The sequence below is a fragment of the Dendropsophus ebraccatus genome, chromosome 14 (genome assembly GCF_027789765.1).
Source record: "Dendropsophus ebraccatus isolate aDenEbr1 chromosome 14, aDenEbr1.pat, whole genome shotgun sequence".
NCBI lineage: Eukaryota > Metazoa > Chordata > Amphibia > Anura > Hylidae > Dendropsophus > Dendropsophus ebraccatus.
In genome coordinates, this window is record NC_091467.1 from 15,715,706 (window position 1) to 15,742,957 (window position 27,252).

Genomic DNA, 27,252 nt, shown 5'->3' on the forward strand with positions numbered 1-27,252 from the left:
TAAAATTTTTTTTTACTGATCTGATATTGATGGACACTATTACTGTAGAGTAGGCCACAAAGCCCCTTAAATGTAGTTTGACAACAGCTGGAGGGCCAAAAGTCCCCCGTCTATGCTGTAGGAGTTACCAGGGGCAGTTTAAAGCGAACCTGTTACCAGTGTATTGTTTAATAACTGGAGGGTTCAGTTGAGTGGTCCGCTTGGCTTTCACCAACCTTGATTAATACATCTTCTCCTGTGTTAGATATAGAGAAAGATCCATAAAGAATGGAGGGGTGGGAAAGGTCACCAGGCCACTAGTGATTTTGGCATCATGAAAGGGATAACCAGCTCCCTTGTAGGCCTGGAGCACAGTTTGACAGGAGGTGAGACACTTAGTGGCAATATTTATAACATTGATTTAAACATAGAAAACTTACCTGCAGTACACTATATTATAAAACTGCTTGCTATCACAACCCAATGATTACTTAATTTTTTTTTTCCTGCAACCGCACTTAATGGTGTAGAGGTTTCTTGTTTGTCTCTATGTGGTAAAAACCTTAGAATGCTCTTATTTGGCCATAAAAGCAGAGGAGCACCATTCTTAACACAGATTTTACAGGAAACTTAAGTCAACATTTTCAAACCGACAGTGTGCATCAAACTTTCAGCCATTTAAGGGCTCCCCTTAAGCCTTAAAGGGAATGTACCAATTTGCGATCTACACTTTTTTTTTTACATCACCTGGTCAGTGCCGACACAGAGATCCCAGCGCTATGATCCGTTTTTCAGACCGCTGCCTTATTCTATGCATAAAGTGGCCCTATTTGCATGTCAGATTGCTGGAGACTGGCCGGTGCTCCCAGTGTACCAATATCTCCTCCCCTTGGTGATGCTCCTCCCTCAGAATGACATCACTGTACTGGGGTTTCTGGGCCTGCTTCCAGTACATTAAGGGGCCCCATTTACTTGCCACAAAACTGGTGCAGATGGCTGGAACCAGACAGCAATTTGAAAAATGGACTGTGCCACTGGGATCTCTGCGCCAGCTCCAACATGTAAAAAAACTATATATCTCTCTTTATAATATATTGGTACATGGCATCTCATTATAAAAATGATTACCACCTTGAACACATTGAAAAGAACCACGTCCAGAAGTGTAAGATTTTTGTTATGCTTTTAATTAACATTTGAAACATGTAAGGCATACGGCAAAATTAGGCAGAAAAGCATTACACTTCATGTAAACAGCATTGGCACAAAACTCTCATTGTTCAACTTTTACACTTAAGCAGGAGGATCCGTAAAAAGGACACCAAAAACGTGACAACTCCTCAAGGAAGGGAAGCAAGGAAGGAGGTCTAGAGATTCTCATATCCAGGCAAAACAGGAGAAGTCAGACAGACCGCATCTTCTATCCAGCATTCAGGAAACGCAGTCTGTCTGACATCACGTCCAGCCGGTGAGAAGCGAGCGCTCGCGCCACCAACCACAGCCAGTGCTATCTGGTGCAAGTAGTAAACCATTCAATAGATAAGTTTAGATCTATATGGAAAAAACTCTGCGTCTAAATACTTGTTATAGCAATCTATTTGAAACCCTTTAAGCTAGGGCTACAAAAAGGTGGTGAGGTCATGTACGTCACTGCAACATGGTTAGGGGTGGAAATTTTGTAACTCAGTCAATTGCATGTTTAGCATTTCTAATGCTTTGAAATACATGGCTGCTCTTTAAGAAGTTGTAGCACAAAAGGTCCGTGGGTTATGTTTATAACTGCAGTCCACACCACTGGAGTGAATGGGGTTAAGTTGCAATACCACATGTTAACGCATGGCACAATCTTTTGCAAGAAAGCTATTATCTCCCCATCTGTAGTGCAGTGTGAATAGATACGCTTTAGAGGGGTTATCCAAGAACACCCTTTCCAACCCCCAGTAGGTTTACATTCCTTAAATGAGCTGCTGAAAGCCATAGACTTGCATTGTAATACAGCTACAATGCAAGTCTATGGTGCTTCCAGCAGTTCCATACACTGCTCACTTTAGGTACAGACAATGAACCTGCTATGGTTTTGAAAGGGTATGCTCCAGGGAACTAGATGGGCCCTGGTGGCAGCTGCCTACCCAGTAGTCCTTGACTGAAATCTTATATTTAAACAGATATGTTAAAACCAATGGGGCAGATAGAAGTCACCAGGCCCCATCCTGAATACTTTAGTTAATAAAAGTAATGACCTGTTCCCTTTAGGGTTCTTCAAATCACACACCTATGACACCAGAAGAAAAAAAAAACTAAACCCTAAAAACAAGGTCATCTGTTGAAAGGATTACCACTATATTACTACAGTAAGATCTCCCTCCTTTGCCCTTTAAACTGGGCATCCACAAGAAATGTCACAAGAAATATGCCTTCACAGTACAGACAGATAAGGATATCAAATACCAAGCAACATGAATGAGGCAGCTCTTGTTTAAAGCGAACCTGTATCGGCATGTAGCCACCCACAAACCACCGGTTCTACACGTCCTTGCGGCGTGTCCGGTTCAGGGGTTAGCCTTTGTCCCAGTATTTGAGAACTAGTTTTATTTCTGTGGAGAGTCAATGTGACGTGGTCTAGAGCATCTGTGCCCTAGTCCTGCAGGGCTGGATGGAAGCAAGGAGAGGCGTGCTGCAGGCCCAACGCACAGAACCTCTAGGCCACGCTTTCTCCCCACAGAAATAAAACTAGTTTTTCTCCAATACTGGCACCAGGAGAAAGGCCAACCCCAGAACAGTTCACTTGGTGCCAATATTGGAGAAAAACTAGATTTCTGTGGGGAGTCAATGTGGCATGGCCTAGAGCATCTTTGCGTTAGGCCTGCAGCACGCCTCTGCCTGCTTCCATCCAGCCTAGAGCATGGATGCTCTAGACCGGTGATTGCTAACCTTGACACCCCAGCTGTTGCAATACTACAACTCCCATCATGCCTGGGCAGCCAAAGCCATATCTTTGGTTGTTCAGGCATGATGGGAATTGTAGTTTTGCAACAGCTGGAGTGTCAAGGTTAGCCATCACTGCTCTAGACCATGGGTCTCCAAACTGCGGCCCTCCAGCTGTTGCAAAAACACAACTCCCATCATGCCTGGCCAGCTAAAGCTTTGGATTTGGCTGTCCAGGCATGATGGGAAATGTAGTTTTACAACTGCTGGAGGGCCACAGTTTGGAGACCCATGCTCTAGACCAGGGATGTCAAACTCAGGCCCTCCAGCTGTTGTAAAACTACAAGTCCCATCATACCAGGACAGCCAAAGCTTTAGCTTTGAGAAAACTAGTTTTAGTTTTGCGGAGAGCCAGAGTTAATGCGACATGGTCTAGAGCATCTGTGCTCTAGGCCTGCAGTGCTAGGCTGGATGGAAGCAGGCAGTGGCGTGCTGCAGGCCTAACACACATGAGCTAGGCCATGCCATATTGACTCCCACAGAAATAAAACTAGTTTTTCTCCAATCTTGGCACCAAGAGAATGGTTCTGGGGAGAAAAAACTAGTTTTATTTCTGTGGGGAGAAAGCGTGGCCTAGAGCTTCTGTGCGTTAGGCCTGCAGCACACCTCTCCCTGCTTCCATCCAGCCCTGCAGGACTAGGGCACAGATGCTCTAGACCACGCCACATTGACTCTCCGCAGAAATAAAACTAGCTTCTCAAATACCGGGACGAAGGCCAACCCCAAACCGGACACGGCAAGAGAACATGTACAACAGAGCACCAACAGTTTGGGGGTTACTATATGCCAGTACAGCTTTAAAAGGATTCCCACAGAACTATTTGTTACAGGTGACAAAGGTTGGTAGGGAATCTAGTTTGTGTAAGCAAATATACCTTACAGGATCACTTAGAGTGGGATCCAAGGAATCTACTATCTACCATGTTTTGTCAGACTGGGAACAATATGCAAAGCGGTTCCTGCACCATCTTTGGAGGGTAACTTTGCCAACAAGTTAGTATTTGGCTTGGCTTAAAGCTCTAGTCATGTTTTCTGGCTTCTTATCAGAGTTGGGTCACGGACGCTGCATATCCTTCCCAGAATCCACAGTGCAACATGGAATGGCCTACAGTTAGCAAACTTTTTAAGACTCTCCTTAAGGAGAAACATTACTCCTATTGTTTATCAGGATGGACACTAAGAGCCATAAGGAAAGCCAACAGGTTTTGGCCAAAATCTAGAAGTATGGTCCTCAGATAGCTGTGTAAAAGTCCTTAAAATGCTGTAGAAACTATTATATCCATGCCATTATAATATCTAGTAACTATCTATCCAGACTGGTCTATGTATGAAAGTCTATTAATGATGGAATGGCATACAGGTATCTTCAGAGGGAATTCAGCAAAACTTTGGCACATGTATCTGTGTTTAAAAAGGTAATATGCTCAATACCTTCAGAAGAGAATAGATGCAGCTAGTAAGGCTGCATGGGGTAAAGCATGCACAATGCAGCCTTAATGTGCCACCACAATGGCTCCTACCTACTGCAATGCCTTGTTCCAGAAAGTCTGGATAGCAAGACAAGCTGGGAGATGGGTCAGACATCTGACGTTAATTGGCTTGAGCAGCATTGTTACTCCATCAAAGGGGGTACTACAGATGGGATGGTTTTCTAAGGGTGGATATTTTATGGTCGTTGTGCTGGTATTCTATTCAATTGACAGGTTACATCTGGATATTAATTTAGAGACAAGCAAACTTCAAGCTTTAGTCCAGGTGCAGCAACTTCTCCAATCCTTAACACTCGGAATTTAACTCCCTGTGTCTGGAAAAAGTTAGTTGCCCTCCTAGGGCTCCTAAGAAAACATGTATATAGCCTATGGCTGTATCCATGTTTTCAGGACTCCCAACCTTTCCAGATGCGAGAAGATGAATGGCCAGTGTTCTAGCTCAAATCCAGGTTTGGCAAATTACCTGAAGTTCACTCACCTCTATTTGAAGCCAGTTTGGAGGCATAGGGTAGACTGAGGGTCACCTGTATAGATTATGCTTTCTGCCACCTAAAAGGGTCTTTTTCCAAATAAACTTGCCACAGAGACCATATTCAGAAGTCTTTTCTTCCAGAACCATGGTTAGTAATTGTTGGCAAGTGGTGGACTAAAAACTTACTCATTTCATGCTTAGGGAACAGGTTTATATAGTTGACCTCTTTGGCAAGGTCAATGCATGAAGGCACCAAGCTTATTTTAGTGTTTCACAAACTCACAAATCACAGATTTAGACTACCTAATGTACACCACACCTTTATGCCTAGGGCCATATTAGACATCCCAATCCAGTCTGTAACCAAGTGCTAGCGATGAGCGTACTCAGCTGACAGATGCTCAATGCAATAGGGCCCTTGTAACCAGAGTGCATCCCCTTATGGAACCTATACTACAGACACAGCTTTAATAATTTACCACCTTGTTGCCAATGTGTTCAGCAAAGCTGTGGGTCCTAACTACGTGTCTAAGTTTAATATTCAGCCACAGAAATTTTTGGCAAGGTTTTATTAAAAGATCACTGCATAATTTTTATATTTACAAGTCTACAGCTAAACCCATACTACCCATTGTGCTTCAGACTATTTCACTACTAGAAATGAGTGAATCTTGATCAAACTCAGGTCCGTCCAAATCTGAGCATGCACCATTTGAACACTGGTGGCTGCAGAAGTTGGAAGTCTAAAGCTGTATCCATGTTTTCCAGGATGCCAGCCAAACCAGAACATGCTCGAGAGTCACTCATCTTTATTCACTACTATAACTATGGCCAAGGAAAGTAGAATTTGTGAAAGTGCAACTTTGTGACCTACCTACAATAGCAAACACTATAAAGTCTAGGTATGGAGACCCATTCTACAAAGTTTCTAACCCTTCGATAGAAAGTGCAGCCCTTTGAGTGTAATTCGATGACAGAGAGACTGCCAGGGATTCAGAAAGATGGCCGTGCATTAAAAAGGAGACAACCGTGCAACACAAGTGCTTTAATCATGCTGAAAGTCAAGGATACAGAGGAATGAGCTCACTTTTGCTTACTGAACCACATCTATCCAAAGTTTACAGACAGAACATGATTTTTACAAGTCAACAAGTTAGTACTCAAGTTAAATTCTATTGGCACCATATAGTGGTAACATTGGCACATTGGTATGTTGGTAAACAACTGGCAGTGATCCAGCTTAAGACCCCTATCCTAGTAAAACCTTGGTGGTAATGAATGCACTCAGAAATAAGGCAACCAGTGAGTATCTGGGAAGATTTCCTTTAATACAAGCAGCGGAAAGTACAGATTGCTTGCAAAAGGCTTTCCGGGTTTGGCACGGAAGTGATAAACATGAGGTCCAAGATAACATGGCACTAGCTAGGTTTCACTTAGATTAGAGATGAAAGAAGCTATGACTAGCATACCTGGAAGCCTCTCCGATTCTTGCTTTATTTTATACCCATGACAGAAATATTGGAGTTTCCCAATTAGAAACTGGTTTGCACTAACAGAATTCACCGAAGGGTTAATGGTGTACGATGACCAGGCAAGTTCGGAAGTGACCGAGGAGCCCCCGACACCCGAGGTAGCATTTTCCTCTAGATACCACCACTTGTTCTTATGGTAAGGCTCAAAAAATTTGTCTCGGCTCCTCAGTCGAAACCCCTATATATAGAAGATCTAATAAACCATTGCTTGGCAATGACCATTCACCTATTCCCAAGTTCTGGGGCTGCTCTCCCGCAGTTGCCTTTACATAGCCGAATGTACAACACATTTGTATGCCAGTCAACATTAACCCCTCATATTTCCTCCTCGCAAAATATGGTAGGATGGCATGATTATTCCATAGGACCAACCAGACTCTAAATTAACCTTGCACAATTTACTCTTTCGGACATAGGATCCCACAGGCTACGTATTTAAAGTAGACCTCAGCACAAGAGTTAAAGCTTACCTACAATCTAGCATCTACTGTTCAGATGAAGAATGTGTTGGCTAAGATGCCATAAGCTACCAAAACCAAAGAAAAAGGAAATTGCTACAGTTTGTGCTAGAATCTAATCTTGGAGACAGCGACTGGATTGTGCTCGACAGTACGTACGCTAACTATAGTCAACAAGGAAACAAGTGATTTTAGATACGGCTTGTTACCAAGATAGCCTATTACGAGTCACGTGGTTGCCTACGAACCTTTACTGGCGTCATCTGACTTCAAAATTTACTTAGAAGTTCAGGACCTATCGAAACTAGCTCATAACTGGTTCCATTTTGACGGTCTTTCTTGTTGCAAAAAAAAAATTAAAATAAATGGTAATGGCAAAAGGATTACATTTATTTATCAAATGAAACATGATAGCGACCACAGTTTGAACGTAGAGTTAAGCAAGTTACAATATGGAGTGACCTAGAAAATGGACGGTGGAAACAATAGAGGAAAAAAAGTTAACCGCCCCCTCAGCAAGATCGCAACCCAATACCTGGAATGTTACTGTGTAAAAGACCTGAAGGGAACACTGAAGAAGTCTCCTCCAGAAAAATCACAACTGCAGCAGATTCAATCAAACCAGAATGTTCCCGGAGCTCGGCTCAGGATTCCCTTTGCTAAATCTTATGCAGTTTACAGATTTCATCAGCGAGATTTCTCAGAATGCATACCCCGGGGTATTCTATGGGCAGTAAAGGTGTAGCCCACTCACCGCCAAGTGGCAAACAAGTGGTTATACATCATCTTACAATAGGGCTCAGTAAGACATTCACCCCCCAGACACACACACATACATTAGTAGGACACAGTTTTCACAATCTGCAGGGTTTGGTGCTTCTTTCTGCAGCTCATCCCTTTAATTTTCTTCCTTCTTTGCTTCTTCCTTTGGCACTTCAGGGACCAGGATGACTTTACCGACATTTTTCTTTTCTTGCATCTGTCTCATGGCATCACCCACCTGTCGAAGATAAAGGGCTTGAAATATTGCATATAATCTAGAAGAACCTATGCAGTTTAGCTGGTACATGGAAGCGGTAAGCCAGGAGATGCTCCCCCATTGTTCTACACTGTTACAGTGCTTGGTGGAAGCGGCGTTCCTTCCTAACCACCGGCCTGCTATAAATCAGGCTTTTGCTCTGCTGCCAAACTGTAGCATGTGTTAGAAGCCAAGATACAAATCCAATCCACTTGTAGGAATGACAGCAGAATGGAAACTTTATAGCTGGGATTTTTAAGGTTTATTATATTGCACAAGTTAAAGTATGTAGGCAAACCCAAAAGAATCAGAGGTTTGCAAATTTCTCTCTTGGTAGAACTGCAGGAGGTCTCGATCCTGTGATAGTGTAAGTAAAGCAGTCATAGGCTCCATGCTGATCTAAGCACGTTTCAGTGGTACCGTGGCAGGCCCAGGCAGGGCAACCATAACACCCTGGAAGTGGACATGTTAAAGGGCTTATATGACCAAAAAAATAAAAATGGCATAAAATGCATATTGACGCGCACTCACACGATAGTAGCGAAGTCTCATGTAGGCTTTGTAAGTGATCACATAGAACAGAAAACAGGAGAGGGGGGGGGGTCTTGTTATAAATGGCAGCCAACAACGATGATCATTAGCAGCAGTCTATATAACAAGACTGCCACCTTTCCCCGATAGTGGGAACACAGTCTAAAAGGTGTTGACCAAGCTTAGGACATGAGTGGTGCTGTTTCTGTAAGAAATTGGCCATGTTTTTCTCAGTTTGGGTATTGCAGCTCCGTTCCATTGAAGGTAATGAAGACTATGGGGGACATTTATTAAGTCCGGCGTTTTGTACGCCGGACTTATAAATGTCCCCGCATCTCCGGCGCTACGGGGATTTATGTAGAGGCGGACTGCCTCTACATAAATCCTGTGCGCTCTGGTGCGCACCGCCGAAAACCTACGCCAGCTGAGGACTGGAGTAGGTTTTCGGCGTATCTTTTGACTCAAGAGTCAGTGCCCTCTGTTCCACCCCCTTCCCGCCCCCCGGCGTACTCAGCAGAAAGTGCAGATTTGCAAAAAAAATGCGCAAATCGGCACTTTACGCTGAAAATCATCCGTACGCCGGATGATACATGTCCCCCATAATGTCTATTACTTCCAGCTCCCATGTTCCTTGTTAGAGTGCTGGGAATACTGGAATAACCTGGGGATAGTAAAGGAATTGGAGTCAAGGTGCAGATAAGTTATACTAGCGTCAATGGGGTTTTTCTACTGAATTGTATTGACAGCAAGAGCTCCTAAACCAAACTACGATCGTCAAAGGATTTGGACCAGAGATGAGCGAACCGGGTTCGGGTTCGAGTCCATCCGAACCCGAACGATCAGCATTTGATTAGCGGTGGCTGCTGAACTTGGATAAAGCCCTAAGGCTATGTGGAAACCATGGATATAGTCATTGGCTGTACCCATGTTTTCCAGACAACCTTAGAGCTTTATCCAAGTTCAGCAGCCACCGCTAATCAAATACCGAACGTTCGGATGGACTCGAGCATGCTCCAGGTTCGCTCATCTCTAATCTGGACATGAGGAGGAATGGTTGAGTTAACAGTAGAGAGGAGCAAAACTAGCATGCTAAAGTCCGATCATTCAGCATTTGATTACCGGAGGCTGAAGTTGGATGCAGCCTTAGGAAGTCCTGGAAAACATGGCTGCTGCCTATGACCATGTTTTACAGGACTCCCTAGGGCTGCATCCAACTTCTTTGCCTGCCGTTAATCTAATGCTGAACGATCGGGCTTTAGCATGCTAATTACCGGTGGCCGAAGTCCGATTGTTCAGCATTAGATTACCGGCTGGCAAAGTTGGATGCAGCCCTAGGGAGTCCTGTAAAACCTAGTCATAGGCTGTATCCATGTTTTCCAGGACTTCTAAAGGCCCTATTCCACCAACAGATCTGACGACAGATTATCTGCCAAAGATTTGAAGCCAAACCCAGGAACAGACTATAATCAGAGAACAGGTCATAAAGAAAAGATTGGATTTCTCCTCTTTTCAAATCCACTCCTGGGTTTGGCTTCAAATCTTTGGCAGATAATCTGTTGTCAAATCTGTTGGTGGAATAGGGCCATACGGCTGCATCCAACTTCAGCCTCCGGTAATCAAATGCTGAACGATGGGACTTTGGCATGCTAGAGTTTAGCTCCTCTGTTAACTAAACCATTCCTCGAGCACACATCTCTCGGCTTAACAGGTTTCATATTGAGGCGTACAATGATCATAGTGGAAGCTTCTTCAAGAAGCGGAGGAAAGCCCTTTCCTATAACCATCCTGGCTCTATAATGTGCACTCCTGGAGACACCTAATCTCTTAATACCGGGGACCCGTTTTGTTAGCTTACGACTTTAATAAATCTGAGTCATATTTGTAGAAGAAACCGGAATTGAACAGGTGACCTTTTATGTTGCTAGGAAACATCACAAGACTAGATCCTCCATGCATAAAATATAGAGCTCAGGAGGCCCGTATTAAAGGCAGCGAGGGACCTGAAAGCTAATTTCTGCTTACAGAAAAAGCAATGCAAATTTATCAATGCAAAAATCCAGAGTCCGCTTCTTCCCTCATTTACATGCTGGTGAAAAGAAACATTTTACAAACCAATTTTATATCAATTATCTTCATTTTATGAATAAGTTCCAGAACAAAACCAATTTTGGTCATCATAGAAAAAAAAAAAAAAAAAAAAAAAAGGGTGCGCTTTATATTGTAGAACCAATGTGTCGTCTTAATAAGTCTCCGATGTGAACGGTGGGGTTGACCCAGTTACTTGGGAGGACATGGCTTTGACCATTAATGGTCCATATTGTAACCATGGGTTAGACTATGGCCAGTGTTTGCATGTTCCTCTGCTTCATGGACCCCACTGGGGATAAATCCAATTGCCTTGTCAAGAGTTTTGGCAATACTATATAGCTACATTAGAGGGAGACTACCCATATCTATAATTAGTTGTCCAACTGCCAAAAAAGCCTCCCAAAAAACTGTTTTCTTGCTGCCCTAAAGTGTCGGAGGTGTGCTCAGGGCACTAGAGCATTGCGACCACGCCTCTATGACACTTCAGTTTTGGCAATTACAACCCCAAACTAAAATAAATGGATAGTCCTACTACTACATAGCCATGTAAGCAGTGTGGGTAGAGTTGGCCAGACTTGTACTGTTTGAGTCCAGCAACATTCTCTGAACTTGAATGCTCGGCATTTGGAGAAGTTAGATGCTGCCCTAGGGCTGCCAGGAAAAAATGTATACAGCCCATAGCAGTTTCCATGTTTTCCCAGGGCTCCTTAGGGCAACATGCAAAGTCTCCAGCTGTGGGGAGTCAAGTGCCGAGCATTCAAGTACAGAGAATGTTGCCAAACCCAAAAAGTTCAACACTACGTGTAGGACATCTTTTCTAGCTGACTGTCCCTTTAATTCATATTACTAAGAGGTTAAAAATTTTTTAAATAAACTCAAGTGAAGTTTGCTTGTGGGAGACCCTGGGTGGAACCAGCTAAAAGTTCTCATAACATGAGGGAAGTGTCCCAATAGTAAAGACATCTGGATACTTAAGCTTCCTGGAGCAGCTGCCAGATGTCAGCACGGAGGAAAGCAATAGAGATAACTCAGAGATGGAAGGGCAGAGATGGAAGGGCAGAAGAGCACATGCTATAGGTTCTCTGATGTTTTCTAAAGGAAGTGCGACACAATGAAAATGCCACTCTGACATGTGATTGTCTGCCCGACTGGTATGTAAGGCTGAGTTCACACTACGTTTTTGCAATCAGTTTTTTCATTCTCTTTCAAAAACTGATGCATGTGTGTATCAGTTTTCCATTGAATTCCATTATAAAAGGATCAAAACGGATCAGTTTTTTATTTTAACGGTCACAAAAATTAGGTTGACTACGTTGTGTACGTTAAAAAACAGATCCTTTAATAATTGAATACAATGGAAAAACTGATACACACACCAGTTTCATTTTTTTGCAAAAACGTAGTGTGAACCCAGCCTTAGCCACAGAATACCAAGCTGGAGACCAAGTGCCCGGAAATATTTCTGGCCAGTCACTCAATCCTCATCCATTTGTAATTCTGGCTTGCCATTTACTAGGTGTCCTTTGCCAGTGCTAATTCAGTCAGGTACTGCACTCACCAAGTTATCTGTAGAGATCATTTATATGAAAAAGTTGAGTAAAGTGATCAAACACAAACTTTAAAGAACTGCAGCCAAAAGTAGTTGAACTTCTGCCACTTCAAAAACAGAAGCAGACATTAAAAATTTCGGAAAATACAATCCCCCTGGCATCCACCTTTCTCAATTAATCTTTACGACTAAACACCCGAAGTACAAGATGGAACAATTTCTGACAATTATTGTTTAAAGGCCTCCATTGTAGTTTATATGGAAATGGCCACTTTAAGAAGCGGAGGCGTTTCAATAGCAGGAAGTGTGGCAGGGTGTTGAGGTAAACTTTTACTTTGTTCCCAGTTGCCAAAAAAGTGAAATATGGTGTTCTAGCTATGCGGAAGTAGACTCGTGCTAGGTTCATCTAGGGGTTCCTCAGGGAGACATTTCAGCGGGATGGATTTCAGCCGTGGCCACGCTCTAGCTATTGCCGTTATATTGTATTAATAGGTTGATGCCCCGCTTACCTGCTCAAAAGGATATACACTGTCGATTTTCGGCTTAATCTGCCCCTGCTTATAAAGATCCAACAGTGTAGCTACAACATCTGCAAGCAGCTCGCTTTCATCTTCCATGCGGCTCAGAAGGTAGCCGCACACGGCCTTGTTTGCTCCAATGAGTTGCATGGCGTTTATGCTGAACTGGTTCCACCAAGACTTGGCAAGAGCCATTATGTTCTTCTTTTGTCCGGTCAACAAGTTGGCAGCCCCTGGAAGAGACAACTAGTTAGTATATGGTTACGTATGGCAAAGTTGGCTTTACTACTGGCAACACTGAGACAGTAGTAGTTTTTCAGACTTTGAAATTGATGAGGCAGACTTTGGGAACCCCTATTAGTTAATGGAAGGGGCAGAGTCCCCTTCATTGTACATTCAAAATGTCACTGTCCTTTAAATTTTGCAGAAATCAATAGTACAGGCGATTTTAAGGAACTTTGTAATTGGGTTTATTAGCCGAAAAATGCATTTTATCATGAAAAAGCAGTTTCAAGCTCTCCCCCCGTCTTCATGGTTTTTTTACGGCGAGGGGAGGGGTGGAGGGAGATGAGGCACTAAAACAGAAGTTAATTTACAGATACATCGGGCTCTCTCTTCTGAAGTCAGCACTGACCTCTGAATACCCGCTTTCACACAGGTCCTGCGGTGTAATCCTTTGTTTTCTGCTGGCGACTATCTCCCTCCTCCCCTCTCCATACGGTACACAGGGATCGATTGATTTAACCCCTTAGCGACCCATGACGTATCTGATAAGTCATGGTGCCGCTCGGGGGTGTTCAGAGGGGGGTCCCGCCGGGACCCCGCTCTGAACGGCGCTGATCCCGGCTGACATGTGCAGCCGGGCAGTGCCTCTATTAGCCGGCGCGGGTCCCGTTGCCGCGCCGGCTAATTAAGCCTCTAAGTGCAGCTGTCAAACCTGACAGCTGCACTTAGAGGCTTCAGACCTCACGTCCCTGGTGTCTAGTGGGACGGATCTCCCCCCCGTGATGCGATCGCGGGCGGGAGATCCGTTCTTCTGCCCGTGCCGGGCCTCAGCGTCGGAATGATGCCGATCCCGGCTCGGCAATAGATTGCTATGGCCTGCAGCAGGCCATAGTAATCTATGACCGATCTAATCGATCTTTGCTGTGTATATACACAGCATTGATCTCTATGAGAGATCAGTGCTGTCTATATACAAGCCCCCCAGGGGGGCTTCTAGTTACAGTAAAAAAGTAAAAAAGTGTTATTAATAAAAAATCCCCTCCCCTAATAAAAGTCCAAATCACCCCCCTTTTCCCATTTTATAAATATAAATTAATAAATAAATAAACATTTAGTATCGCCGCGCGTAATCGCCCGAACTATTAATTAATCACATTCCTGATCTCGTACGGTAAACGGCGTCAGCGCAAAAAAATTCCAAAGTGCAAAATTGCGCATTTTTGGTCGCATCAAATCCAGAAAAAAAATGTAATAAAAAAAACGATCAAAAAGTCGTATATGCGCAATCAAGGTACCGATAGAAAAAACACATCATGGCGCAAAAACTGACCTCACACAGCCCCATAGACCAAAGGATAAAAGCGCTATAAGCCTGGGAATGGAGCGATTTTTAAGGAACATATATTTGTTAATGGTTTGAATTTTTTACAGGCCATCCGATACAATATAAGTTATACATGTTATATATCATAGTAATCGTAACGACTTGAGGAACATGCATAACAAGTCAGTTTTACCATAGGGCGAACGGCGTAAATGCAAAACTCCCCGAAATCAAAACAAATTCGTTTTTTTCAATTTGACAGCGCAAATGATTTTTTTCCGGTTTCGCAGCATATGTTATGGAAAAATAATGCCTGTCATTGCAAAGTACAATTGGTTTCGCAAAAAATAAGCGCTCATATACGTCTCTAGGTGAAAAAATGCAAGCGCTATGGACTTTTAAACTTAAAATGGAATAAGCAAAAGCGCAAAAACGAAAATAGGCTTTGACCTTAAGGGGTTAAAAGTCGAGATTTCCTGATAATGGGCAGTGAATGAGGGGGGGGCCTGGGGAAATTCTGAATGCAGATAATGACATATTTGTCTATTAAACCCAATCTTAAAAGTCGCTGGTACTATTGATTTCTAGGGTGACACTAACCAACAACATTGGCTATATGACCATGTACACACTATAGCGTTGGACCAAGTCATGGCTCTGGTATCCTGTTTAGGTGCCAGAGTCTATGCAGGATTCCCATCTCTTACATTGTTAGCTAGTACGGGGGTAGGGAACAAAGGAAGAAACACCAGGCTCTTAAGCCCAGGGTGGCAGGACCCACCACCATAATCCCTCTACGTACATGACTGATGCAGTTTAACCGATCAGGTTAGATCTGAATTCCCATTGGGTATTCAGGGCTATTCACTCATCCATGGACGTAATCTCTTTTCTAAGAGGGGTTAACACGCCACCAAGGTCTCCTGCAACACAACTCATGCGGAAATAGAATAAGTGTGAAGTCTGTATCCCGTCCCCTCGGGCTTCGAGCATCCAACCACCAGTGTGTGAAGACAAAACCTCATTCTTCAAGGAGAAATGCCTGTGCCGAATTCCACAATAGATATTGTGTCGCATGTTCAGCGATGTGGTAGGAGTGAAGGGAAGTGAGATGAGACACAGGTCCAGCCATGGTGAACAAGTTAACTCCTGATTCCCACCCCCTCCTTCCCAATTGATCAAAATGAAATTAACCTTGGGCATTGTTGTCTGGAGTCTAATACCAGCAGAACAAGTCGCCCCATTTAAGCTGACGGACACTTTACCCGGCAGTCAAGATGTACTAAAGGTTGTGATTTGTACCGGCAAACTCATTTTGAAGCAGTTTTCTACATTCAATGGAACATGTACTCACCAAAAATCACCAGCTTCCCCATGGGCTTCAATAAGTTGTATCCTTTACAAGTGTCAGATCCTCCCAGGGGGTCCAAGACAATGTCTACACCTGGAATAAAAGGGAGCACCATCTTTAATAAACTAGTAAAGCTCTGTGTTTAGCATAGTGGGGTTGCATCTTTTGCAGTTTTTTAAAGCGGTATTCCAGTATCCTATTTTTGTGGCAAAGAATTAAAGGGGTTGTCCAGCAAAATTCTTTCAAGTCAACTGATATCAGAAAGTTATATAGATGTGTAATTTACTTCTATTAAGAAAATCTCATGTCTCCCCATACTTATTAGCTGCGGTATGTCATGAAAAAGGGTTGCTTTATGTTCAGTGTGACAGTGCTCTCTGCTGACATCTCTGGCCGAGACCAGAACTGTCTGTTTTCTATGAATCCCCATAGAAAACCTCTCCTGCTCTGGGCAATTCCTGTCTCGGCCAGAGATGTCAGCAGAGAGCACTGTCTCAGACTGAAAATAAAACAAAATTTCCTGCAGGGCATACAGCAGCTGATAAGTACTGATAAGACTTGAGATTTTTTAATAGAAGTAAATTACAAATCTATTAATAGAAGTAAATTACAAATCTATAACTTTGACACGAGTTGATTTGAAAGAAAGATTTTTGCTGGACAACCCCTTTAATGACACTCACCTACCCGGGTCCCCTGCAGCTCCTGTTGCAGTGATGTCTGGTCCCCTGCTTATCGACACTTGTTGCTACTTCTAAGACTAGTCTTCCCAGCCAATGAAATGGCAGCACTCTTGCCTCAGTGATTGGCAAAGCAGGTAGGTCCAGCTGAGATGACTAGTCTTGAAGTAGCGGAACTAGTGGCGATGAGCAGAGAACCAGAAGTCACAGCAACAGCAGCTTCAGTTGTATTCATTGTTACCACACCCCAGCAACACGTAAAAACATTTTAGGATATCGAAATACCCCATTTACTAAGAGAAACAGATTGCTGATCTCAGGATCTACTAGGCATTGCTCCCACTTAGCTAGAATCCTGCTCCACACTGAGGGGCAACAACCCGAAACAGCTGTATGTGGATGGATACCTGGCCTTTGTTTTTCCCTTGTCATTACATTGACTTATAGGGCCACTTGATTTGGTGGTTTCCCTACAGGAGCCACCCCTTGGCTGGGCCCGTTTTGGAGGGATATCTGGCTAGTCCTGTGTTTCGAGACTCTTCGATGAGGCTCCATGGGCTTTTCTTTCCCATTTACTAAGAGGTCATTTTCCCTTCAAGACCTTTGGTTTCCATATACTGTATCAGTAATCATTTTACTATATGCCTATTTACTACAATGAGGAACCGTAGTGCTTTTGTGGTCAAATAGCCCAAATCGGAACAAGTTTACAAGTTTTGGCTCAAAATCAAACTTACGTACCCGAAACCCCCTACAGTACAGAAAGTGTGTCCTGAAGGAGTTTACCTTTAGGGGAGATTTTCCGAACTTCATCGACGTAGTCACTTGTCCTGTAGTCGATGGGGTGAGTTACTCCACTCTCTTTAAGAGCCTCGTGCTTGGACCCAGATGCAGTGCCAAATATTGTGACGTCTTTCACGGTTTTACAAAGCTGAATGGCCGCAGTACCGACTCCGCCTGTAGAGAGAATATTGGATGACCATCTGAGCACATTCTGACCAGGATTACAAAGTGCTCTATTAAGTGAATGAGGCCGAGCTGCAATACCACATATGGCCAATTAGCGAGAGGGGGCGCCACCTCTTTAACCGGATAATCAAACATTCTTTATTTATAAGATGGCCTGAAGCTAAATATAAAACCCTTGAGCAAAACAGGACATTGTCACCACAACCACAAGATGCAGCTCGCACATAAATCGTGTTACGAGATGAAGGGTTATTGTTCCGAATAAAACCATTTTCTGTCGCTGTGGAAGAGGTCAGCTCTCTAATAAAAGCTCTTGTTGTGCACAAGAATCGGATTCATGTCATCTGTTCTATAAATTCCTGGAATTCGCATATTCTCTGTTAAGTGTGGGCGGAAAATACATACATTGTGTATGAGAGGCAGCGGAGAACCATGGTTATGTCCTGCACAGATACTTATCACACCAGGCTCTTCTACAGTGCTTTGGATGAAGGATCTGAGGAGAAGTGGGGACTGTTTGTACAGGATCATGAATAGGGCGAGATGAGCCACCATTCTTCTGTCCGCTGCCTCATTCTGGCCTAATTAGTCAAGGGGGTGGTCCTACACGGTGGTTATGGACAGGTGTCAGTCGCTAAGTATGGCCACTACTTAGACCAGAATTAGCTGAGATTTCCATGACTGGCAGGTTATCCTAAAATTATCACTCAGCTTCTCCTACAGGTTAAAATTGGCCATAACTCCTTAAAGGGATACTCCAGCAAAAAAAATGCCTTTACAGCTTTTTATAACTGACAACAGTTGATTTGAAATTTGCTTCTACTTAAAAATCTCCAGTCTTCCAATAGTTATCAGCTGCTGTATGTCCTGCAGGAAGTAGTGTATTCTCTCCAGTCTGACAATGCTCTCTGCTGCCACCTCTGTCCATGTCAGGAACTGTCCAGAGCAGTAGCAAATTTCCATAGAAAACCTCTCCTGCTCCAGACAGCTCCGGTGGCAGCAGAGAGCATTATCAGATTGGAAAGAAAGCACCACTTTCTGTAGGACATACAGCAGCGGATAAGTACTGGAAGACTAGAGCTTTAAAGTAAACAGATCTATATAACTTTTTCAGCCTGTTGAGTTGAAAAAGTTTGGCCAGAGTATCCCTTTAAATGCAAGAATGTTTCCATGACAGGTTGATAATACTACAGTTTACAAATATTTGGATCCTTTGCATTTTTAAGGCTTGTGTTTGGACAGAAGGTTACATTCAGGGCTCTGCTGGATTTGTGCTGGAGCCGTGCATTGTGGGAGTGGAGATAGTACTTACACAGCGCTCAGCTGTTGGGTCACATGAATGTCTGGAGAGCAGACAAACCACACAGATTCCGAGAGGGAAGCGGCAGACGTTTTTACTTTATACTACAAAACCCATACCAATAAAAAAAATGACTACTTTTTATAAGAATTTGCATTCAGCTCATAAAGAGGGTTCTTCAAGGTAAAGAGGTAAGAGCCACAGCTGGTCAGAATTAAAAAAAAAAGTTTAACCTCTTAAGGACATAGGACGTACCGGTACGTCCTATGTCCTCATTAGCACTTCAAAGCGGGGCCGCGCGGCGGCCTCGCTTTGAAGTGCCGCGATCCCGGGTGCCGCGTGTAGCCCGGGACCGCTTCTATTAGCGGGCACGGTCCGATCGCCGTGCCCGCTAATTAGCTAATCGGAGGCAGCTGTCAAAGTTGACAGCTGCCTCCGATTACCGGAGGCAACGTTTCCCTGGTGTCTAGTGGGGGAGATCGCTCCTCCGGGACCTTGTCCCGGAGGAGCGATCTCCGTTACTGATGCCGGCCGGGGACGCGTCCAAGATGGCGCCGTCCTCGGCTCGGCACTCGTTTGTTTCCGGCTGCAGCAGCCGAAAGCAAACGAGTGCCGATCTCATGGATCTCTGCAGCATATCTATGCTGCAGAGATCTCAATGAGAGTTCCAAGTGTATATACTAGAAGTCCCCCAGGGGGGCTTCTAGTATATGTGTAAAAAAAAAAAAAAAAACGTGTTGTTAATAGTAAAAATCCCCCTCCCCTAATAAAAGTCTGAATCACCCCCCTTTTCCCAGGTTTTAAATAAAAGTAAACAAATAAATAAATAAACATGTTTGGTATCGCCGCGTGCGTAATCGCCCGAACTATTAATTAATCACATTCCTGATCTCGTACGGTAAACGGCGTCAGCGCAAAAAAATCCCAAAGTGCAAAATTGCGCATTTTTGGTCGCATCAAATCCAGAAAAAATGTAATAAAAAGCGATCAAAAAGTCGTATATGCGCAATCAAGGTACCGATAGAAAGATCACATCATGGCGCAAAAAATGACACATCGCACAGCCCCATAGACCAAAGGATAAAAGCGCTATAAGCCTGGGAATGGAGCGATTTTAAGGAACGTATATTGGTTAACAACGGTTTGAATTTTTTACAGGCCATCAGATACAATATAAGTTATACATGTTATATATCGTTTTAATCGTAACGACTTGAGGAACATGCATAACAAGTCAGTTTTACCCCAGGGCGAATGGCGTAAAAACACATTTCCCCCAAATAAAAGAAATGCGTTTTTTTTTTCAATTTCACCACACTTTGAATTTTTTTCTGGTTTCGCAGTGTACTTTATGCAAAAATTCAGTCTGTAATTGCAAAGTACAATTAGTGACGCAAGAAATAAGGGGTCATGTGGGTTTCTAGGTGGAAAAATGCAAGTGCTATGACCTTTTAAACACAAGGAGGAAAAACCGAAAACGTAAAAACGAAAATGGGCCATGTCCTTAAAGGGTTAAAAAACAGCACCACCCCTGTCCTCAGGTTGGGTGTGGTATTACAATTCAGCTTCATTAGAACCAAGCTGCAAAACTATACATGCAATCTGAGGACAGGAGAAGTGCTGTTTCTGGAAGATGGAGGGCAACGCTACAGGAGTGGTTCTGCCAGGCTTAGTGCACAGTGTATTCAAAGGGGTTTCCTGTGCTGCAGCCCTGGGGAGTCCTGGAAAACATGGATGCAGCCATAGGTCATAGGCATTTTATAGTATCAAGCCCATAAGAGCGCAGTAACATGCCCTAGCAGTCACTAATGCATTAGGCTGCAGAAATAAATCTAAACATTTTGCAAGGTTGTCCTGATGATTAAAACAAAGCAGTAGACCCTTCACTTTTGTTTAGATGTCTTTGTAGTCAGATTTATTTTCTTTTCCTGTACAATACTTCAACAGGAAGTCCCATAATTGGACAGGAAGAGATCATTACATGCAGGAAAGGGAAAGGAAACACGTTAACCGCTTGCCATAAAAAAAAAAAAAAAAAAAAAAAAAAAACACAGGAAGTGATGTCATGCCTCAGAATGTGCCGCTATAAGATATTAGAGGATGTCAGGACCCATTTTTGCTGCACACTTACAAAGTAGCCAATGAGAATTCCACATGGTCCTGGGTTGGCCAGTTCCTGCAGGAAATGCTTGTACATCTATTTTTAAACCCACAGAAGTCTTTATTCGGGTTAGAAGTAGAAGAAATGGGACTATCCTTAAAGGACAAGTCCGGCGAAAATTTTTATTAAAGTTTTGTTTTGCCACCAAAAAGTTATACAAATCCCCAATATACACTTATAGGAAATGCTTATAAAATGCTTTTTTCCCTGCACTTACTACTACATCAAGACATGCTTTGAACCGCCACAGCACTGTAGTGACAGCCGCGAGAGTCAAAGAGTTCCCCTGCTGCTGGCATATTGACGCATGCCAGGTGGGGAACAATCCATTACATTTCCTCCCAGTTCGTAAATTTGCGGACATTTGGATGTCCCCTAATAATTCCTTATTTATTCTGTCTCCTTCCCCCAGTTCTAAGCTGCTGCTTTCTGCTGAAGACAAAACTGGGTGTGAGATTTTCTCTCTCCGTCTCCCCCTCCCTTCTAAAACAGCTGATGTAAATAAGTCCCTGTCTGCAACTTCGTAACTTCTTTTTAGAATGCTGCTGGGAGGGATAGTCCGCGAGTTCATCAATAACTTGACCTCAGATTAACCCTCCCAGCATTACAAAGGAACTAAAGTTTTTTTTTTTGTCAAAAATTATTATTTTTTGCCTGTGCATGTGTCAAGAAGGCGGCGGAGCTTATTCCCTGGGCCCTAGAACAATTACATCTCACTGTGCTGTATGCAGAGTATGTGGGAGTGATGTCATGCCTCAGAATGTGCCGCTATAAGATATTAGAGGATGTCAGGACCCATTTTTGCTGCACACTTACAAAGTAGCCAATGAGAATTCCACATGGTCCTGGGTTGGCCACAGTTCCTGCAGGAAATGCTTGTACATCTATTTTTAAACCCACAGAAGTCTTTATTCGGGTTAGAAGTAGAAGAAATGGGACTATCCTTAAAGGACAAGTCCGGCGAAAATTTTTATTAAAGTTTTGTTTTGCCACCAAAAAGTTATACAAATCCCCAATATACACTTATAGGAAATGCTTATAAAATGCTTTTTTCCCTGCACTTACTACTACATCAAGACTTCACTGCCTGGATAACATGGTGATGTCACTGCCTGGATAACATGGTGATGTCACTGCCTGGATAACATGGTGATGTCACTGCCTGGATAACATGGTGATGTCACTGCCTGGATAACATGGTGATGTCACTGCCTGGATAACATGGTGATGTCACTGCCTGGATAACATGGTGATGTCACTGCCTGGATAACATGGTGATGTCACTGCCTGGATAACATGGTGATGTCACTGCCTGGATAACATGGTGATGTCACTGCCTGGATAACATGGTGATGTCACTGCCTGGATAACATGGTGATGTCACGACCCAACTCCCAGAGCTGTGCAGGCTGTGGCTGCTGGAGGGGATGATGGCAGGGGGACGCTCCGTGTCCCTCCAGTGCCCTCTGTCCCCCTGCCATCATCCCCTCCAGCAGCCACAGCCCGCACAGCTCTGGGAGTCGGGTCGTGACATCACCATTTTATCAAGGATTTTTGCCAGACTTCTCCTTTAAAAGGAATAGACTATAGCCGGAACTCGCCTCATAACCCATTCCTAATCCCCATGCTGATGACTTACCTGCCGCCATGTGAATGAGGATGCTCTGTTTTGGTCTAAGGTTCCCGAAGTGGAATATAATCATATAGGCAGTGATGTAGTTTATCAGAAGGGCGGCACCTTCCTCGAAGCTCATCCCTTCAGGCATGATGAAGGTGCGGACGGCCGGCACAGTCACCAGTTCTTGCCACAAGCCGTATCGGCTGAAGACCATCACCTTATCTCCAACCTGCAAATAAAATAGGAGATTTTGAAGGGCAAGAATACATGAATAGAGCTATAGGTTAAATGAATAAATTCATGAGGGACAAGGTGCTGTATAAGATAATGCCGGCCATAAAGGTTATGTGAAGATTAGCCGACAGTCAATGGCTTATTGTAGAGATGAGGATAATGTTCATGATAATTTACCCACATTAAAAAACTTTTAGCCTCTGTTCGCACATTTATGTAAGCAGGACAGTGCAGAATGAAGCCCCAACAGGTTTCACCAGCAATGGCGTCATCAGGGAGTGCAAGTATTCGTAAACTTGTGTAAGATACATTGATGTTCCTATAGTTTTCTATCCACTTCAGGATTAGTCTGAAGCATGGATAAGTTTGGATTCAGGCATGTGAACGGATTTTCCCTCTTAACCTTTACATGACAAACTATGGCGTTTTTCCTGGAAACCTTTGACAGTCTACAGGGCAATAAGTAAATGTTTGTGTGATATTAATGTACCTTGGAAACCACAACAAATATATCCTGTACTACTATAGAAAAAAAATAAAATAAATGGATGGTGAGAGGGGTCATCTATTGCAGTTTCTGGAATAGGACTTAAAGGGGACCACCATAAAGATTATGTTTACTCCACGGACATGTTATATCTACGCACACAGCTTAGGACTGCCCACTGGACTCCTTAAAGGCACAATAAGCAGAGGGTATAATGAATCTTACACAAGACTAACTTGTAGCTCACAGAAAACTCTGCTTATTCTGGAGTTGAAAGTCTAATGGGCGGTCCTACCCAGTCTGCATACAAAAAAGGTCACAGTGAGACCGCCCATTGGACTCAAACCCAGAATAAGCAAAGATTATAATTAAAGTTAGATTTGCTATAAAAAAAAAAAAAAAAAAAGTTGCACTGGTGGCTGTGGGAGTGAGGAGAGGTAATGTATGAACTTCACTTTTGAAGCAAGGGCTGCACGGACATTGCTAAAAATGTCAGTGCAGTACTTATTGCACGATAGAGCCTTGTAATAGGCACAATAAGAGTGCTGGTCTAGTAGATCACTGCCAATTTACTATAGTAAACAGCCATCTAATACGGTTCTAAGATTGCCCACTGGACCCCTAAGCGGTCATTGAATAGGACCACCCATTGGACTCCCAAGCCCAGAGTAAGCAGAGATTTCAATTGATAAGTTATAATATTACATAACTATACTGATCAGCTCAGACCTTCCTCTAAACCATGATGCTTCTCTTTAGGGCAGGGAGAGGGAACCTTCGACCCTCCAGCAGATGCAAAACTACAATTCCCAACATGTATAATGGGAATAGTTCTGCAACAGCTGGAGGACTGAAGGTTCCCCTGCTTTAGGAACTTTATATTTGTATGCCTACAACCCACCTATCTGCTCTTGGTTTAGCCTGAGTTAATCCAAACCAGTGAACAGAGAAGCCAACCATGAGGTACCATAGCTTTGGTTGACCTACAAAGCCTCAGGGTACAAACACACACACCATATACGTGGCAGATTTGATGCCGTGTTCAGTTATTTAGATCTAATCTGCAGCGTATCTGTTGCGTATTTGCTGCGTATACGGCGTGTTTGAACCCTCAGTCATCACCGGAGACGGCAGCCGGCCCTGTGGTTATCTGCCATACCTATGGAGTTAAGATTTCTAGGCCAAGGGAGTATATTTAAAGGGTTCAGGTTTTCCAGGCTTAGGACCCCCACATGTCCCTTTAAAGGGGTTGGCCACTTTATAGTAACATTGTTCAGTATTAGTAAGTGTTCTCACAGCGGTTCCCTGTGTGCCTCAGAGCTAAAATCAGACTCCCCTCCTCCAGACTGTGCTGCCCTGCTCTGTGGCGAGTGTCTATAGGATGGCCGACATGGAGGAGCATGTGACCATGCCCTGCCTCCAGTGTCCACCACTGAGCCTGTATATGCCTATGGAGGACACTGGAGGCTGGGCAAGATCACATGGTCCTCCATGTCAGCCATCTTATGGACAGACTCACCACAGTCTGGAGGAGGGGAGTCTGATTTTAGCTCTGAGGTACACAGTGGGCTGCTGTCAGTATATACAGTGAGTACACATAATACTGGACAATTTTACTAGGAAGTGGCCAACCCCTTTAACAGTGAATTGTATTGTTGGTGCATGTATTACACGGCTTGTGGTAAACCCATCAGCCGACAACAGGTGAAGTGTGGTTTAACGTTGTTTAGTTTCTTCAACACCTACTTCACTTCTAGATGTGGTCTGACCACCATGAGCTTTAGTCTTGTGTAATACATAGCTCCTACCTAATCTGCATGTTCTCACCACATATGGTTTCCCCCAGGTTCTGGTTCCCATATACAAGACGTTGGCCTACGTACGATTATTCCCACTAGAGACTATGGTCCATACATATATCCCTATGGGCACTGTTCACCACAGTCGATAATGGATTGTACAGTCTTGCACATACAGTACGTCAGTCCACGTCAATGGCTGTCCAGGCATGATGGAAATTGTAGTTTTGCAAAAGTTGGAGGGCCGAATTGTTCCCCATCCCAGCTCTACAGAGCTGCCCTTCCGACACGGTCATCAGATTTTAATCTATATACAGCAGAAGCGTGGCTGTCATTTACCATAACACGATCTATATTTAAGCCTAAATGCAGAAGTCCTGGCTCAGCACTTCACCCCCTCCCATCAAACACTAAGCTGTGCAAAACTCACTTGGTATTGTTGCCAAAAATTGATTTTTTTTCTCTTTAAAACCCACAAAATGGATGATGTAAGAGGTCTGGAAGAGTTACAAGAGATCACATGAATTCAGCCCAGCCATTCGAAGGTGAGAAGAGAGAGACTGCATCTATGTGGCAATAAGCAAGTCACAAGGGTTAACGTGGCTCGCTGCGGTGAAGTCAACACAATGTCAGGAGTTCTGGCCCGGAAACTAACACATCATGTGCAGCCTTAACTCTGAGCCGACACATCTGAGAAGTGTGAGCAAAATAAAGTCAAAGCAATAAAAGACAAAGCAGAAGATTGGTAGATAGAAAAAGGAGAGAGATAAAGCTCAAGTTTATAAAAACAGCTGAATAGTAGAGTTGCAGGTGGATTAAAAAGGCGTATGCCGCTTATTATAGGTTTTCATATGGGGAGACTATGGGGCATTCAGAAGTCCACAAATTTTCGGCCGTTCCGGGAAGGAAAGTAATAGATTCGTTCCCCGCCCGGCATTAGGTGTCATCCTGCCGGCAGCGGGGAAGCTTTGAACCGCCACAGCACTGTAGTGACAGCCGCGAGAGTCAAAGAGTTCCCCTGCTGCTGGCATATTGACGCATGCCAGGTGGGGAACAATCCATTACATTTCCTCCCAGTTCGTAAATTTGCGGACATTTGGATGTCCCCTAATAATTCCTTATTTATTCTGTCTCCTTCCCCCAGTTCTAAGCTGCTGCTTTCTGCTGAAGACAAAACTGGGTGTGAGATTTTCTCTCTCCGTCTCCCCCTCCCTTCTAAAACAGCTGATGTAAATAAGTCCCTGTCTGCAACTTCGTAACTTCTTTTTAGAATGCTGCTGGGAGGGATAGTCCGCGAGTTCATCAGTAACTTGACCTCAGATTAACCCTCCCAGCATTACAAAGGAACTAAAGTTTTTTTTATTGTCATAAATATTTTTTGCCTGTGAATGTGTCAAGAAGGCGGCGGAGCTTATTCCCTGGGCCCTAGAACAATTACATCTCACTGTGCTGTATGCAGAGTATGTGGCTGATTATACAAGGGGCAGGAATACGTCACAGTGAGGTGTAACAGCACTCGGGACCCGGGAATAAGCTCCGCCTCTTTGACATCATTCATAGACAGCAAAAGGTATGCTCTAAATACTTTCATTCAGATCTAGCCAGTGGTGCAGTCAGCTCAGAAAGCAGGTAGGGACTTAAATTCACTTTAAGTGACTGTTAGAGGGAAGCACCTTTAAAGTAAATGTACCCACAAAGCGCTTGTATCAGATAGCTGCTTTTAATCCAAGATCTGTCCTGGGGTCTGTTCGGCAGGTGAAGCAGCTATTGTCCTAAAAAACAAACTTTTAAACTTGCAGCCCTGTGCCAAATTAGCATGGCCTAGAGTGTCTGTGGCCTAGGATTGCACCACGCCTCCGTCCCTCCACTCCACCCTCATTAGGAACGCCTCCGGGCAGAATTTCTTCTAATCATCACTTGTCTGAACGCTGCACAGGTGCTTTAACGATCCTGCAATCCTAGGGCACAGACACTCTAGGCCACGGCCGTTGGGCACAGGGCTGCAAGATTAAAAGTTGTTTTTTTAGGACAATGACTGCATCATCTGCCGAATGGACCATGGGACAGTTCTTTGATTAAAAGCAGCTATCTGAAGGTACAAGCGGTTTGTGAGGGCCAGACTGTGGAGAGTCACTTTAAGGTGTTTCCCTCTAATAGTCACTGAACAGGAGGGGGTGGAAGAAAGTGGCCATGATTCAAAGTTTGAGTATGTTTTTTCAGCAGTTCTATTAGTGTGAATGGAGCTGAATTGTATTATCCCACACAACCCGACAAGGGTAGTGCCGTTTTTCCTCAATCCTTTATAAGCCTTTTAAAAGAGCTGCAGCATGCACGTCAACCAGGGGTAAGTGGACCGATTTTGGGCCTGTAGCTCACGGACTATAGCACTGTAGGTTTATGATCTAGTGTACATAGCACCATCAGCCATATGGTGGAGAAAAACCTATGTTTTACCCAATACCATAGTATGGTTCATCATACCCA

At 43.7% G+C, this 27,252-nt stretch overlaps 1 protein-coding gene across 1 annotated transcript in view; it reads right to left on the reverse strand.

Moving 5' to 3' along the window:
* Positions 1–5,956: 5,956 nt before the first annotated feature.
* VAT1 (vesicle amine transport 1) overlaps positions 5,957–27,252 on the reverse strand; it is a 45,490-nt gene continuing 24,194 nt past the window's right edge. The window contains exons 2-6 of the mRNA XM_069953087.1: positions 22,270–22,477; positions 16,987–17,157; positions 15,524–15,613; positions 12,612–12,853; positions 5,957–7,916 (exon numbers count right to left, since the gene is read on the reverse strand). Coding sequence (XP_069809188.1) covers positions 7,815–7,916; positions 12,612–12,853; positions 15,524–15,613; positions 16,987–17,157; positions 22,270–22,477 — 813 coding nt within the window. The 3' untranslated portion in view covers positions 5,957–7,814. The remainder of the gene's footprint in view (positions 7,917–12,611; positions 12,854–15,523; positions 15,614–16,986; positions 17,158–22,269; positions 22,478–27,252) is intronic.